Below are 15,550 nucleotides of genomic sequence, written 5' to 3' on the forward strand. Positions count from 1 at the left end.
ATGTACTGAGCTGCATTGACAGTTTCACGCGATCGCGTGCAGACCAGTTGTCATACCACACTTCACTGCATCCAGACAGGCTTCCTACGGTGCATTGGCACAAACTGGTAAGGGCAGTCGGAGACATGCTGAACTTCCTTAGCCTCTTCACGAAGTAGAGGTGTTGGTTGTGACATTAAAATGGCTGGACCAGGGCAGGTTACTGGCGATATTTTGTCTAAGGAACTTGCAGCTCTCAATCTCAGCACGGCTGATGTAGGCAGGAACGCGTGCACCACCCTCCTTCCCAAAGTAAAAGTCGGTTTGTTTTGTTCACAATGAGGGAAAGGTTGTTCCCATGACAACACGATATTGCAGGGTTTCTACTCAACCACAGTGGACTCACAACATGGATTTGCATGTACTGAAACAAATCGATAAAAAGCAGAGGATGCTGTAAAAATTTAGGGGTCAGGCTGCACTTGTGGAAGCAAAACATGACTCTGGACAATGAAGTGACTCGACCCAGGTCATTAGCTTATGTCGCTTGACCCAACAATAATGACATTATTGTTTACTTGCACTGCACGTTCTCTGTAGCTGTTAACACTTTATTCTGCCTTGTTTTTCCTCAATGCGCTGTGTGGGTGAATGAACCATATATGAGATAATCTTTTCACTGTGTCTTGGTACTTGTGACACTAATAAACCAATTCCAATTAATTCTTCTCGTGTTCAGTTTGATTTTGTTTGGCTCTGTATTCCAGCGTCTGCAGTTTCATTTAGTCTTTGTACGATCTGGAAATTTTGGAGATGGGGTGTGGTTTGATTGATTTTAGAACCAAAGTGAAGACCTAGAAGCTGGGAAGAGCAGCTCCTGGCCTTCCCTGGTTCCTGATCACTGCCTCTCTCCTGTTCAATAACTTGGTTATTCCCGCAGCATCACCTTCTCACAATAACCTCTCCATTAACCTGAATTTTCCAAAACCTATCAGCTTCCTGTCCTCCTTGTCAGAAACATCAACTGCTTATTTCCCTCCAAGGAGGCTGCCGGACCGACGAGTTCCCCCAGCATTGTTTGCTGCTCAAGATTTCCAGCATCTGCAGAACCTCCTATCCCTCCACACCCATATTTAATTCTTCTTCCACTCACTGACTCTTCCAACTACATGACCACCCACCCGCTCTCTATCACTCTGTTGAGGAGGACATCCCATACTTTGGGTGTATTCTGCTTAGGGAGGATACACCCGTCCTGTCTGATCCTCCAACTCTGGACTGGCACCTTCCGCGAATTATTCCCTCTACAGTTCAGATCGATAGGTCTCCATCCCACAGATTGTTGCCACTCTCCATGATGAAAATCTTCGCTTGCAACCCACCAGATTTTTAAACCTCGATTTGCGCCCTGACCCCACACGTATCCAGCAGAGGTGGCTCCCCCTGGACTTCGTGGATAAGCCCCGGGTCAAGTCTGCCCTGGTGAGGCTCACACGGCCAGGTGGGGGGAGGGGTCGCAGTGTCAGCACACTGACCAGCTGAGGGGCATCACCGTGACAGGACCCAGCTGAAGCGGTCCCGATCCTGGTCACAGGATATCACACGAAGGCGGCATCTCTCCACCCTGAAGGGTCACGCCCATTGACTCAGCACCGCGTATTCAGAGGAGATTGGTCGCAAGTCTAGGTGAGGGGGCCGCACCCAGTGGCTCCTGGCCAGGCGCGGGGAACCCCCCCAGCCCACTCCACCGACCACAGTCTGTGAGGACCACCCTCACTCAAAATACGCGCCCTCACTCCATGAGAGGGTCCGACCGCACCCAACTGCCCGCTCCACGTCAACAAAACGAGTTCCACGACCCGTGTCCCAACCGAGCACCCCAGAGTAAAGTGCCGGGTGACCCTTACCGGACGCCATAGAAGAAACGACAAGCTTTCAAACCCGCTGCGCCACACCGACGGCCAGGCTTGGTCCGCCTCACCCCTCACTCGCTATTTGCTGTTACCACAGCAATCGTCCGCACTTGCGGGATGATTGGTGGAACGCATGTCAATCAGACTATTGGAGCAATCAGCAGAGAGGGCGCGTTCTCCCGCTTTGCCACCGCCCTCCTTGCGGTGATAGGCTGCCGAGACTGTCAATCGCAGAAACCCCATCAGCCCCCTATTATTCCCGGTCTAATCCATCATTAACCAATAGCGATCTAATCTATCCTTCTCGGTGGTAGTCGGCGTCCTTTCCAGACCGACGGCATTTCGACGTAGCGGTTCGCATCTATGTGAGATCCCAACTCCGAATCCCGCCTCCCAGTGCATGGTTACCGCGTTTATTGGTCCACTGTGCCCGGGTTGCGCCAATGCTTGATACGCATCGGCTAACGTTCCCTGTCCATCTCACAGCCAATGTCCCGCCTCCGGCCGCGTAGCGCTGTGTGTGACGTGATGCCAGCTGGCGGGAGATTTCTTCTTCTTCTTGTGTTGTTTTACGGCGGTTGACAAACCAGCTTTAAGGTGCATTACCGCCACCTGCTAGACTGGAGTGTGGATCGTAGGATAAACAGGAGAAGGGAAAAGAATTGCATCCCCTATATCCTATATAATAAACCTGAGTCTTTCAGATACTTCATGATACAGATCTGTATTTCTCTTGAATTCCCACTTAAAATGTCTTCTATACCCACATCAGTTTTTTCTGTTTATCTTCAGCGCTCCTATCACCTTCACTCTTTTTGATACTTCTTACATGTTCAACTGTTTCAGGTTGATTACAGTATTCACACAGCCCAGTTGGATGTTTCCCTATTTTGTGTAATGTGTAACTAAGACTAGTGTGTCCAATTCTCAAATGACTGATGATTACTTCTGTCTTTCTGCATCCACTTGACAATCTTTTGTATCTGACTTGCCCCTGTATTTTGTAGTTGTCTCCCCGTTTCACTCTCATCCCAATGCTTCTGCCATGTCTCCTCAATACGTGTTTTAGTAACACTCTTGACTTCCACTTTGCTAAGAGGGATCTGAACCTCTATTATAGACGATTTGAGCGATTGTTTAGCTATTATGTCCACCTTTTCACTACCCGCCACTCCACAATGAGCAGGAACCCAAAGAAAGCTTACTTCTACCCCATTTTTAGTCAGTGTATATAACTTGCATAGAATCTCCAATAAAATATCATGTCTACTTCCTGATTTTCTTGATTTGATCGAGGTTAGTGCAGATAAATTGTCTGAACAGGTTACAGCCTTTTTGATATTATTTTCTTCTATCCAAGATAATGCACTCAATATTGCCATTAATTCTGTTGTATACACTGATAAATGTTTGATGTTCTTTTCCTGAGACTAGTTTTGCACTGAGGAATGTAGACTGCAATACGGTACCTGCGTGGCCAGATCTAGGGTCTTTTGATCCATCCGTAAATATTACAAGTTCGTTTCTAAAATATATTCTTGTACTATCTGTTTGATTCCATACTTAGACTTTTTAACAAGTTGTTGCAGGTTTTTATCTGTGGTATGCATTGTAAAGAGCCATGGAGGAACATCAGATATTGGAACTGTAGGGCGATATTCCATTTCGTGTAGATCATATTTTTGTGCTGCTGCATCCCCGATCCGTCCACAGCTATTATAACTTGACTTATTATGTTCCCAGCAGTCTTAGGCGGGAGATTTTCCAGCCTCCGTCGCTTCTGACCAGTGGAACTCCACGATATCTCCAACCTTTCAACTTGAACGGCGGAAGAGATAGATCCGCCCACATCCACACTCCCATTGGCCAGACCCGTGACAATCTTGCCCACCTGGTATTCCGATTGGTCTATTTCGACAGCCGCCCCGGGAAGCGGTTTTTATTTTTTCCCCCAAATTTATTAAATAATTAACGTCAGTGAAGTAAAAGTTATGATACTGGTAAGAATCATGAGAGAAAAAGGATCCTAAATTTGAAACATAAAACACACACACACACACTTGCCTCGGAACCCTTCAGCGTGGGTCTGAGGGAAGGGGGAAGGTTCTTGGTGGGAAACCTCGTTGCCATGGCGGCTGGTGTCAGACCTGCAGTCGGGCTGCGGAGCCTCGCCGTCCTGAGCCGGAGGCTGTGTCCCGGAGAGGTGCTGATCGCCTTGGGCCACCAACACCGGCCCAGCTCCTCCGCCTCGGCGACACCGCACCGCCGCCATCCAGGTATCAGTGCCCTCGGCGCCCTCCGCCTGCCCGAGGCGCTGCGTCAAGCCGCGCAGCTCCGGCTGGACGGTGAGTGCCCTTCCGGCCGCTTGGTGGATGGTGGAACCTCAGGGTTCATGAATGGGTGGGGGGGGAAATCTGAGCACTGAGTGATGCTGCAGTAGGGGTGTGACGGGGTTGTCATGCTGGGTAGTGCGAGGCATCGTAGTGGTGGGTGGGCGAATGCCCTAATCGTTGGGTGTCGCTGCCAGTAGGTCAAGCACTGGGTGGTACTGTGGTGGAAAGTGGGTAAACCTCTTGGGCACTGGGTGATGCTTCAGAAGGGCTGGGGCGGGGTTGTCATTCTGGGTAGTGGGGGGCATTGTGCGTCGCTGCCGGTAGGTCGAGTCCAGTGATGGTGAGTGGGGGGATCTCCTGGGCACCGAGAGGCGCTGCACCGGATGGGTGGGACGACCACCTGGACAGTGGGGTGCTGGGGAACCTCCAGCTGCGAGGTGGTGGAGGGAGCACCTAGTACTAGATTGTACTGTAGTGGGTTGATAGGGATCCTCCTGGGTAGTGCGCAATTTTTGGGGTGTGGATTCCTCCCTGCCAGGAGGGGGTGTTTTGGAGGGGCTTTTGGTAAATGTCAATGTCACACTGCAGTGCTGCCCTCCTGTCAGCTTGGGGGGGGGGTGGTGCTCCATGACAAACGAGTGCTCATTTTGTGTACTAAATTCTCCCCCAAGCAAACCCCATCAACTGCCTTGAGGAGAACGCCAGAGACCTCACCAACTTCCTGTGGAGCCGCCAGCGGGCAGTTGAGGACGTTGAACTACGCGCCAGAGCTCGGGGACTGGCAAAGAAGTTCCAGGAGGATACTGAATGCGATGAAATCGGTGAGGCTACATTGGGGGTGGGGGAGGCATCAGGGGAAGGCCAGAACAGTTACTTAATCCGGAACGGGGAGGGTAAGTTTGTCTTGGCGAGAGGGTCAGGTTGTGTGGGGGAGACAGAGGGGGATTGAAGTGCTTACCAGTCTGAAGGAAAGGGAAGCATCTCAATTGATGCAGTGGGTATGGGGAAAGTGTTCTTTCTAGTTAGAGAATCTCGGACCCTAGAGGAGGAGGAGAGGGAAGGAAGAAGAAAACAGTGAGGGAGGGGAACAAGAGAGAAAGGTGATGGGGGGAGGGAGAGAGATATGAGAGAAGGAGTGGTGGGAAGTTTCCATTTGGGGAATGCAAGGTCCCTGTCTCAAGGCAGGCAGTGGCGGTGTGTGTGTGTGTGCAATGGAGATTTATTTCCTCTTAGAGGGTGAAACGAGTCTTTGGAGCTCCCTCCCTTGAAGGGCAGTGGGAACATTGCAAGCCCGGAGGAGACAGATTCTCCATAATCTGTAGATTTCTAGGCAGAGAGGAAGCAGTTGGGTGGAAGAGCAGGTCACCCTCCCACCAAACCCTGTCTAAGGAGTCTGACATTGTCCACAGTACCCCTCATGTGCAAAGGAATCTGAGGTGGAGTGGGTCAGTAATTTTAAACTCCTTGGCAATATCATTTCAGAGGACCTGTCCTCGGACAGCACGTAAATGCCAGCACAGAGAAGGCACAGCAGCACCTCCACTTTTCGAAGTTTGTGTAGATTCAGCATGTCACGTGAAACTTGGACAAAATACTTTCAAAGTCCAGTGGAGATTGTCCTGACTGGCTGCAAAATGGCCTGATATAGAAACACCAATGCCCAGGAACAGAGAAGTCTGTAGAGAGTGGTGGATGCAGACCAGTTCATTGCAGGCAAGGCCATTCCCATCATTGAAGACATCTACAAGGAGCACTGCCACAACAAAGCAAAATTCATCATCAAGGATCACCTTCGTCCATGCTGTTCTCTTTTCTCATTGCTACCAAGGGGCAGAAGGTAAAGGAGTCTTGTGTCCCACACCACCAGATTCACGAACCATTATCACCCGACAACCATCAGGCGCCTGAACCAGTGTGGATAACTTCACTCACCTCAGTGCTGACCTGATTCCACATCTACGGACTCATTTTCGAGGACTGTACAACTCCTGTTAACAGTATTGTTTATACATCGGATTCCAGTCAATTGGACCATTGGTTAATCAGGGTAGCCACTTATTTTGGACAACTCTTAAAGAACAAAATTGAGAAAATAGCTCGCATTCCTTTTGTTATGTGGGACATTGGTATAGGAGACTGTTGCCAAACAGTTTCTAAATGTAGTCAGTCGCATGCATGTTGTGTGGCTGTTTGACACTAAGTGGTGCTTAAAGAGAACTGTTTTTAAACAACATTAGTTGCATGTGTTTGTGTTCACAAAACAGTGATTTATTTGAGTAAGAAATCAGCAGTAAAACAATTCATAACTGTTTGACTCACTCTGGTTTCATCATTTGAGCTTGGTGATGCCAGAACGGCCAGGAGTGGAAATGGAACTATTTCACTACTCCAAATTAGGAACTATGAGAAGTTTGATGTTATTGACATTCATCTTGAATGTTGAAATGAAAATGAAAATTTGGAGGAAAAATTTATCAAAAGCATGTTTGAAGACAGTCCATTATCTCTGTATCAGTGCTGCTTTTGGTTATTTTCAGTCAATCAAAGGCCATAGCTGCAAACACAGGATTAATTCTTCCATCAGAAACTAATACAGTTTTATAATATTGTATTAGTTCTGGTTGCATTTTAACTTGTTCTGTATTTCATTTAAATGCATAACTTGTTATTCAGTTAAGTCAGCAGTCCCCAACCACCGGGTCGCAAAGCATGTGCTACCGGGCCGCGAGGAAACGATATGATTTGGCGATATGAGTCAGCTGCACCTTTCCTCATTCCCTGTCACGCCCACTGTTGAGCTTGAACGCACACGAGGTCAAGACCATGACGTAACAGTCAGGATACTTATAACATTACATCTATCGAAGTTCGATAGAGTGTTTGGTAAAAAGCCGAAACACCTTACACTCTTGATATTGATGCTGAAAAGTCTTCTTTCTGATTGCATTGAGTTTCAAGTTTAAGTTTAATGTCATTTAATCATACACCTGTGTAGAGCTATAGGAAACAACGTCCATCCTGGACAAGGTGCAAAAGCAGTATGTACAGTCAGGAAAAAAATAATATTGCCACAATCTGTGTGTCTGGGCCCCGGACCGGTCATTCAGTACGTAAACATCCAATGAATTTAAGCCTGCTGACCCTCTCTCTGACACATAAACAGCGGAGGGAAGGTCAGTGGGAGAAGTCTCAGGCTTTCAAACCAGAATCAGGTTTATTATCACTGACCTAGGTTATGAAATTTGTTGTTTTCTGGCAGATGTACAGTGCAAGATATAAAAAATTTACTCCAAGTTACAATAAGATTAAATGAATAGTACAAAATCGGAAAAGCAGATGGTGTCAGTGGGTTCAGAGACCATTCGAAAGCTGATGGCGGACGGGAAGAAGCTGTTCCTGAGCTCGGTGTGTCCTCAGACTCCTTTGCATTTCCCTGATGATAGTAGTGAGAAGGAGGCATGTCCTGGATGGAGAAGCTTATTGTGATGAATGCCACCTTCTTGAGCTTTGCCTTTTGAAAGTGTCCTGGATAATGGGGGGGGGTTGTGTCTGTGATGGAACTGGCTAATTTGCTTCTGATGCTATGCATTGAACCTACATACCATGCAGTGATGCAACCAGTCAGAATGCTCTTCGCCGTATATCTGTAGACATTTTCAGGAGTCTTTGGTGACAGATCGTGAGTGGTGTTGAGCTCTAGAGGGAGCACTGGTGGTGTGTGGATTCGGTTGAGATGACCCGCGTGGTAGGATCGGACTGACTCTCCTCTCATCTCTCTCTTCTCCCCTCGTTGCCCACACCCCCCCCCCATACATCATAACCCCTCCCAGACCAGGATTCCCGGGAACTCCAGGCAGGCGAAGAGGAGCGTCAGGAGCGGCTCCGACATCAGGTGCTGGCTGAACTCCGTAGGACCATTCCTCGATGGAAGGCAGTCAGGTAATCCAGACTCAACACCCTCCCCCCGTTTCACACCCCCTCGGGTAGGAGGGTACATGGGAGGTGGAGACAGGGAATAAAAGGATGTAATGGGGATTGAGAGGGAGAAAGGTGTGGAGGGGTGAGAGAGGGACAAAGCAAGTCAGTGAGAGGGACACATAGAAAGCAAGGGGGGAAGAGAGAGAGAAAGTGGAAGTCAGGGAGAGAGAGAGTTGGGGGATAGGGGGAGGTAGGGAGAGAGTTGGGGTTATCCTAGTTTCCTGACAGAATTCGGAAGCCACTCCTATTGCTCTGTCCCCAACTCCCTGAACTAGCATCTGCTCTGTCTTTCCACAGCTACGACGCACGTCTGAGTCACGTGTACCTGGCAGCTCGTCTCGATGGCGGATACGCGGCTGTGACACGGGTTCTGCACGAGGTCAGTCCCTGCCCAAGCAGCCCCTTTCCCTGGGAGAGTCTGACAGGGTGGTACAGAGGAAGCCTCACTGTGTCTGTGACTCTATCCTTGATAGTGTGTGACGGGACAGTGTGGAAGGAGCCTCACCCTGTGTCTGACCCTGTCCCTGGGAGTGTGTGACGGGACGGTGTGGAGGGAGATTCACCCTGTGTCTGACCCTGTCCCTGGGAGTGTGTGACGGGACAGTGTGGAGGGAGATTCACCCTGTGTCTGACCCTGTCCCTGGAAGTGTGTGATGGGACGGTGTGGAGGGAGCCTCACCCTGTGTCTGACCCTGTCCCTGGGAGTGTGATGGGACGGTGTGGAGGGAGCCCACCCTGTGTCTGACACTGTTCCTGGGAGTGTGTGATGGGACGGTGTGGAGGGAGACTCGCCCTGTGTCTGACCCTGTCCCTGTGAGTGTGTGACGGGACGGTGTGGAGGGAGCCTCACACTGTGTCTGACCCTGTCCCTGGGAGTGTGTGACGGGACGGTGTGGAGAGAGTCTCACCCTGTGTCTGACCCTTTCCCTTTTGTTTGTAAAATGCTTTTATTCCAAATACAAAACATTCAACAATAATACAAATGTATATGTAAGATAGTGACTAACACAATTAATAGAAGAACTAAATTAAACTAAGATACTTCCATCTCTATCAAGTTTAGCACTAATCCCCTGCAGCACCGAGCAGTCAGGGCCGCCTCCATGGTACCCATACTCAGTGTATGTTCCCTCTCAGCGGTAACCCGGGCATGAACATACCCCCGAAACATTGCCAGGCAGTCTACACTGGCAGAACCCTCCTCTACCCACTTCCTGGACCCACGGCTATCTGTTCTAGCCAACCCCAGGAGCAAGTTGATGACGACCCTCTCCCCCTCCTTACTGGATGATCACATACAACTAGGGTGGGGTGAAAATGTAAGCACAGGGTGAGGAGCAGCCCTCACAGATGTGCAAAAAGGATCTGCAGCCTCACACACTCCTTGTATCTGTGGGACACTCTCCTCTAGCCAACGGAAGTGACATGCGGTTGGGAGATCCATGCACAAACTAAGGAAATTACTACAGGGCACCACTCTATGTTGCAGCCTCCACCCTAGGTCCCCAAGTTGCAAGGGAAGAACTCGCTCATAAATGGACTTCCATTTTTGGGTATCCCCTCACTACCAGGTGCGAAGACAGAGTGCATGGCGTGTCGGGACAGTGACAGGAGCTAGGAAGTGGAGGGTAGCCTATACAGGTACCTCCTACCTATATCCCTGAATGGGACTGTGGGCGTTGATGAGAGATGGCTGAAATTGTGTGGGCCAGGCTCCCAATAAGATTCTGGGCTTGGGTTTGATGAGCAGCTCTGGTGGAACGAAGGTGATCTCATTCGGAGTCACTCCACAAACTTGAGCTACACCGACATCCGTTGGAGAGTAGGGCAAGGGTGAGTCATTAGGTTAGCCAATGACTCCACACTCTGCCAGTGGAGGAGGTTCATGGCCTCACGCAATCATGTGAAAGAACCATTATGGGCAAGTGATCATGATATAATCGAATTCATTCTGAAATTTGGGAAGAAGAATTTTAAAGTCACATGTATCTTTATTACAGTAGAGTAAAGGGAATTAGAGTAGAGGCATGAGAGAAAAGTTGGCCAAAATTGATTGGAAAAGAACATTGGCAGGGATGACAACGTAGTAGCAATGGCTGGGATTTCTGGGAGCAATTCAGAAGGCACTGGATACATACAACCCAAAGAAGAAGAAGTATTCTAAAGGAAAGATGACAATCCTGCCTAACAGGAGAAATCAAAGTCAGAGTACAAGCCAAAGCAAGGGCATTTCATAGAGGAAAAAATTCATGGGAAGTTAGAGGATTGGGAAGCTTTTAAAAACCAACAGAAGGTAACTAAAAAGTCATAGAGGACTATAGGTAAGCCTGGTAATTTCTAAGGTAGGGACATGTTCGGCACAACTTTATGGGTCGAAGGGCCTGTATTGTGCTGTAGGTTTTCTATGTTCTATCTTCATTAAGAAAGTAAAGATGGGATAAGTAAGTAAGCTAGTCAATAATATTGAAGAGGATACCAAAAGTCTCTTTGATATATACACACACACATACGTACATATACACAGTATAAGAGAGCGTCCAGATTCTCTGCGTCCTTCAGCTTGACGATTGGCAAACCCCCCTAAGCTGCACTGTCCGCACTGGACGGATCTGGTGAGACCAAGTCCCCATAGTAGGAGCAGCTTTCTTTTTTTGATCCCCTCATAATCTGTACCGGAGAAGCCATTGGCAGCCAGTAACTCTACCAACTATTTCTGGACTCCCTGCAACTTCTCCAACATGTAGAAGAATGGTGAGCCACCGTAGAAGTCCTGCATCTAGGCTCTGTTTGCTGGAGTTGTAAGCGTCTTGGGATTGCTCAAGCTGCAGAATCCTCAGCGCGTTCTTCTTCTCCCGGTCTTCCTGCCATAACTTGGCCTCCAGCAGTCGTACCAAGAAGGAATAATTAAATCAAACAACTCTCTCTCAAGCTTCTCAATCTCAGAGCCCTGCCTCTTTGTTGACCCCCGAGGGTACCCCTGACATAGAAACAGGGTGAGTGCTTTGCATACATCCCACCACAGCTGTAGGGAGCAGAAATCCTCCTGTCTCACCCTCAGGTGACCCAGAGAACTCAGAATGAATCCCAGAATCAGCTGTCTTCCAGCAGCCAGTTATTTTTTTATAGATTTTTTTATTGATCATATTTTATAAACAGATACACATAAGAAAAAAGAACAAACAAAAAACAGACAAAATACTCCCTCCCCCACCCACAACCCTGGTATGGTAAAAGTTTCTTCCTCGTTTACAATTGGAAAAATAGCAAAAATAAAATTTGATCAAGTAAGGTATGAGGTCCTAATGTGTATTAACAAAGTATATATTACTACACTAAGCAGATAGTAGAAGCACGGGAAGATGGGTATCCATACTAATTCAGTAACCAAGGAGTTGTAATGATGGTAATAAGGCCAAAAAGGAGCCCCATATTTTTTCATATGTTGCTGGTTTCCTCCTCACACTATACAAGATCTTTTCAGGTTTACTACAGGATGTTAACTCATTTAACCACTGCCTGAGTGAGGGAGGAAATTCAGATTTCCAGTTTTGTAGGATACACTTTTTCCCGGCTGTAGCCGCGAGCAATATAAAGTATTTTTTATTGTAGTTCACATTAAGACCATGTAGATCTCCCGAAATCCAGACCCTAGGATCAAATGAAATTTTGGTTTTTATAATATCTGAGGTTATACTAACAATGTATTTCTAAAAGCCTTCCCGATAAGAGCAAATCCAAAGCATATGAAGTAAGTCTCCGTCACAAGATTTACATCTCTGACAATTAGGAGAGGCGTTATGGTATATCTTGTGCAGTCTGTGTGGTGTGTAATAAGTCCTGTTAAAAATATTAAAGTGTATTTGTCCGTTTAGTTGTAATTAATACAGTTTGAGACATTTGAAGGATATTACACCAATCAGCATCATTGCAATTGCATTTAAGATCTGATTCCCACTTATTTTTAATATCACTCTTAGTATAGATTGGCAAGTTACTGTTTAAAATAATATAAATAGATGACGTAAGACCCTTTGTAGTGGACAAGGCTTTACTAAGCAAGTGCTTTTCAAATGGGGATTCTATTGGAATTTGTGGATAGCCTGTATAACTGTTATGGACCCAGTGTCTAATCTGAAAATACTTAAATAAATTATGATTTGGTAGATTAAATTTACCAGACAGTTGTTGAAAACTAGCAAAGTTATCTTGGCTATATAAATCTTCAACTGTTTTTAACCGCTATTAACCCAATTTTTTAGAATTCCATCTGCAATCAGGTGGGGGAATTCGGGTTATTCCACAGAGAAGTTTTCTGAAATAACGAGGTATTTATACCAATAACTGCATGAGCTTTTTGCCATACTACAAAAGAATTTAAAATTATAGGGTTCTTAGTAATATTTAAAAGTGCTTTCTTAGATGTTAAAAAAGGAAGAACTTTTAAGGGAATATTTTTTAATTGATGTTGTTCAATAGGAAGCTATCTAGTCTCATTGTTCTCAGAGTGCAACCAACACCTTATTGGATGGAACTGAGCTGCAAGTTAAGAACATCTAAAATTAGGAAGATTTAATCCTCCCTTGGCGTAAGGGGCCTGAAGGGTTGAGAGTTTGACTCTAGGGACTTTACCTTTCCATAAAAAGCTGGACATTGATTTGTTTAAATCATTAAATAGACTTTCGGGAATTTTAATTAGGACACATTGGAATAAATATAGAAATTTGGGGAGTATATTCATTTTAATTAAGTTCACTCTTCCAATTAAAGATAATGGCAGCTCCCTCCATTTCTGTAAATCTAATTTAAACCGATTCAATAGTTTAGTGTAATTATCTTTAAGGATTTTGTCTGCAGATCTCCTAATTTCTATGCCTAAATATTTAAATCCATTCGAGCACCATTGCAAGGGTTTGACTAGGTTCTTAATGTTGTTATCCTGTATGTTAAAAGACATGACTTCATTTTTTGAAAGGTTTAATTTATATCCAGAAGTAGCACTGTATTGTTGGAAACATTGCAGAAGGGAGGGTAATGACTTGTCCGGATCAGACAGGAAAACTAAGAGATCGTCGGTGTAAAGGGCTATTGGGATTAGTACGAATAGCAATAGGCAGTGGCTCAATAGCTAGTAAAAACAGCAGCGGAGCACTTGGACAACCTTGGCGGACTCCTCTGGATAGCGGGAAGGTACCCGACAGGACTCCATTAGTTAGAATTTGAGCTTTAGGACCGGCAAAAAATGTTTCAATGTATTGAACAAATCTCTCTCCAAAATTCCTTCCTTTTGCAGACTTTTAAAGAAATGTAGATTCTATCCTGTCGAACGCCTTCTCTGCATCCATCGACATTATCAACATGGGATCATTTTGCATATGAGCCTCTTCCATTATGTGGAAAAGTCTCCATACATTATCAGATTCATATCGATTTCTGACAAAACCTGTCTGATCAGCATTAATGATCTTAGGGATAATGCCATCTATTCTTAATGCAATTAATTTTGATAAAATCTTGTAATCTGAATTCAAAAGGCTAAGGGCCTGATAAGAAGTACATTTTTGATGGTCCTCAGGTTTTGGCAGTAATATTATTGTAGCCATTTCCAGAGAACGGGGCAAAGTTTTATTAATCAGTGCCTCCTTGATCATATTTGTTAAAGGGGTTAAAAGCTTATCTGAAAAGGCTTTAAAGTATTCAATTGGAAAGCCATCTGGCCCCAGAGCTTTATTGTTCTGTAGAGACTTCATAGCGCCAAGAACCTCTTTTTCAGTTATATCAGAATCAAGAAGATCTTTATCCTTAGGATCTAACTTAGGTGGATTTAATAAGTTCAAGAAACGTGTTGCTTTAGTATTTTCTATATCATGATCTGTCTTATATAGCGTTTCATAAAACTTTCTGAACTATTGTTTTATGTCCTGTGGGTTAATGAGGGATCTGCCATCATCCGTAACAACAGATTGGATAAATCTATCCGTCTCTTCCTTTTTTATTTGCCAGGCAAGTAACTTGCTAGTTTTGTTTCCAAATTCATAATAACGGTAGTTAGTTCTGGCCATGTCTGCCTCACCTCTACTTGTACATAAATTATTGTATTGAATCTGTTAAAGTATTTCTTCACTTTTAGTAAAAGCATGTTCACGTTCAAGATTTCTAATCTCTTCCTCTAGGGATACAAGAGTTTTCCTTTTCTCTCTTATGTGTGCGATATGAAAGGATTTGTCCTCTCATATGTGCTTTTAAAGCCTCCCATATGTTAGTGTAGGAAGAAGAATTTGAATTAGTTTCCATAAATAAATCAATGTGGCCGTTCATAAATCTGAGAAATTCCGGATCATTCAGCATATATGTTTTAAATCTCCGACTATAAGATGGCTGAGTAATATCCAACTTCCATGTCATCTTTATTGGATTATGGTCAGAGAGTATAGCTGGTAGGTAGGAGCATTCAATAACCCTGGATACTGTACTTTCGGATATCAATTCCAGACGTACTGTTTTGGATACTGTTGGGGGAGATGTCTCATCAGGGGAAGGCAGCAGCAGCCGAGTTCATGGCACCATGGGTGGCTCTGCGGCACAGGAGGGAAGGAAAAGGAGTGGGAGAGCTATAGTGATAGGGGAATCAATTGTAAGGGGAATAGATAGGCATTTCTGCGGCCGCAAACGAGACTCCAGGAGGGTATGTTGCCTCCCTGGTGCAAGGGTCAAGGATGTCTCTGAGCGGCTGCAGGACATTCTGGAGTGGGAGAGTGAACAGCCAGTGGTCATGTGCACATAGGTACTAACGATATAGGTAAAAAAAATGGGATGAGGTCCTACAAGGTGAATTTAGGGAGTTAGGAGATAAACTAAAAAAAGTAGGACCACAAAGGTAATAATCTCTGGGTTGCTACCAGTGCCACGTGCTAGTCAGAGTAGAAATAGGAGGATATTTCAGATGAATACGTGGCTTGAAAAATGGTGCAAGGGGGAGGGATTCCCCATTTCTGGGGCATTGGAACCAGTCTGGAGGAGGTGGGACCGGTACAAACAGGACAGTCTGCACCTGGGCTGGACTGGAACCAATGTCCGAGGGGGAGCGTTTGCTACTGTTGTTCAGGAAGATTTAAACTAATGTGGCAGGGGGATGGGAACAAGTGCAGAGAGACAGAGGGGTGTAAATTGAGGGTAGAAGCAAAAAGTAGTAAGGTGATAAGTAAAAGTGGCAGGCTGGCAAATCCAGGGCAAAAATCAAAAAGGGCCACTTTTCAACATAATTGTATAAGGGCTAAGAGTGTTGTAAAAGCAAGCCTGAAGGCTTTGTGTGTCAATGCAAGGAGCATTCGTAACAAGGTGGATGAATTG

The 15,550-nt window shown here is 45.8% G+C and overlaps 2 protein-coding genes across 3 annotated transcripts in view; one reads left to right on the forward strand and one right to left on the reverse strand.

Moving 5' to 3' along the window:
- The window catches only part of parp2 (poly (ADP-ribose) polymerase 2), a 40,145-nt gene extending 36,123 nt beyond the window's left edge, over positions 1 to 4,022 (reverse strand). Inside the window, exon 1 of one of the 2 annotated variants that reach the window (XM_063060176.1) lies at positions 3,947 to 4,022. In XM_063060176.1, coding sequence (XP_062916246.1) covers positions 3,947 to 4,022 — 76 coding nt within the window. Of the gene's footprint in view, positions 1 to 1,886; positions 2,027 to 3,946 lie in introns of those variants that run through there. The other variant, XM_063060175.1, reaches the window with a different exon arrangement.
- mettl17 (methyltransferase like 17) overlaps positions 3,974 to 15,550 on the forward strand; it is a 39,540-nt gene continuing 27,963 nt past the window's right edge. Inside the window, exons 1-4 of the mRNA XM_063060177.1 lie at positions 3,974 to 4,237; positions 4,897 to 5,046; positions 8,056 to 8,164; positions 8,501 to 8,582. Of these exons, the coding sequence (XP_062916247.1) occupies positions 4,021 to 4,237; positions 4,897 to 5,046; positions 8,056 to 8,164; positions 8,501 to 8,582 (558 nt within the window). The 5' untranslated portion in view covers positions 3,974 to 4,020. The remainder of the gene's footprint in view (positions 4,238 to 4,896; positions 5,047 to 8,055; positions 8,165 to 8,500; positions 8,583 to 15,550) is intronic.

The sequence above is a fragment of the Mobula hypostoma genome, chromosome 10, assembly GCF_963921235.1.
Source record: "Mobula hypostoma chromosome 10, sMobHyp1.1, whole genome shotgun sequence".
Taxonomy (NCBI): Eukaryota; Metazoa; Chordata; class Chondrichthyes; order Myliobatiformes; family Myliobatidae; genus Mobula; species Mobula hypostoma.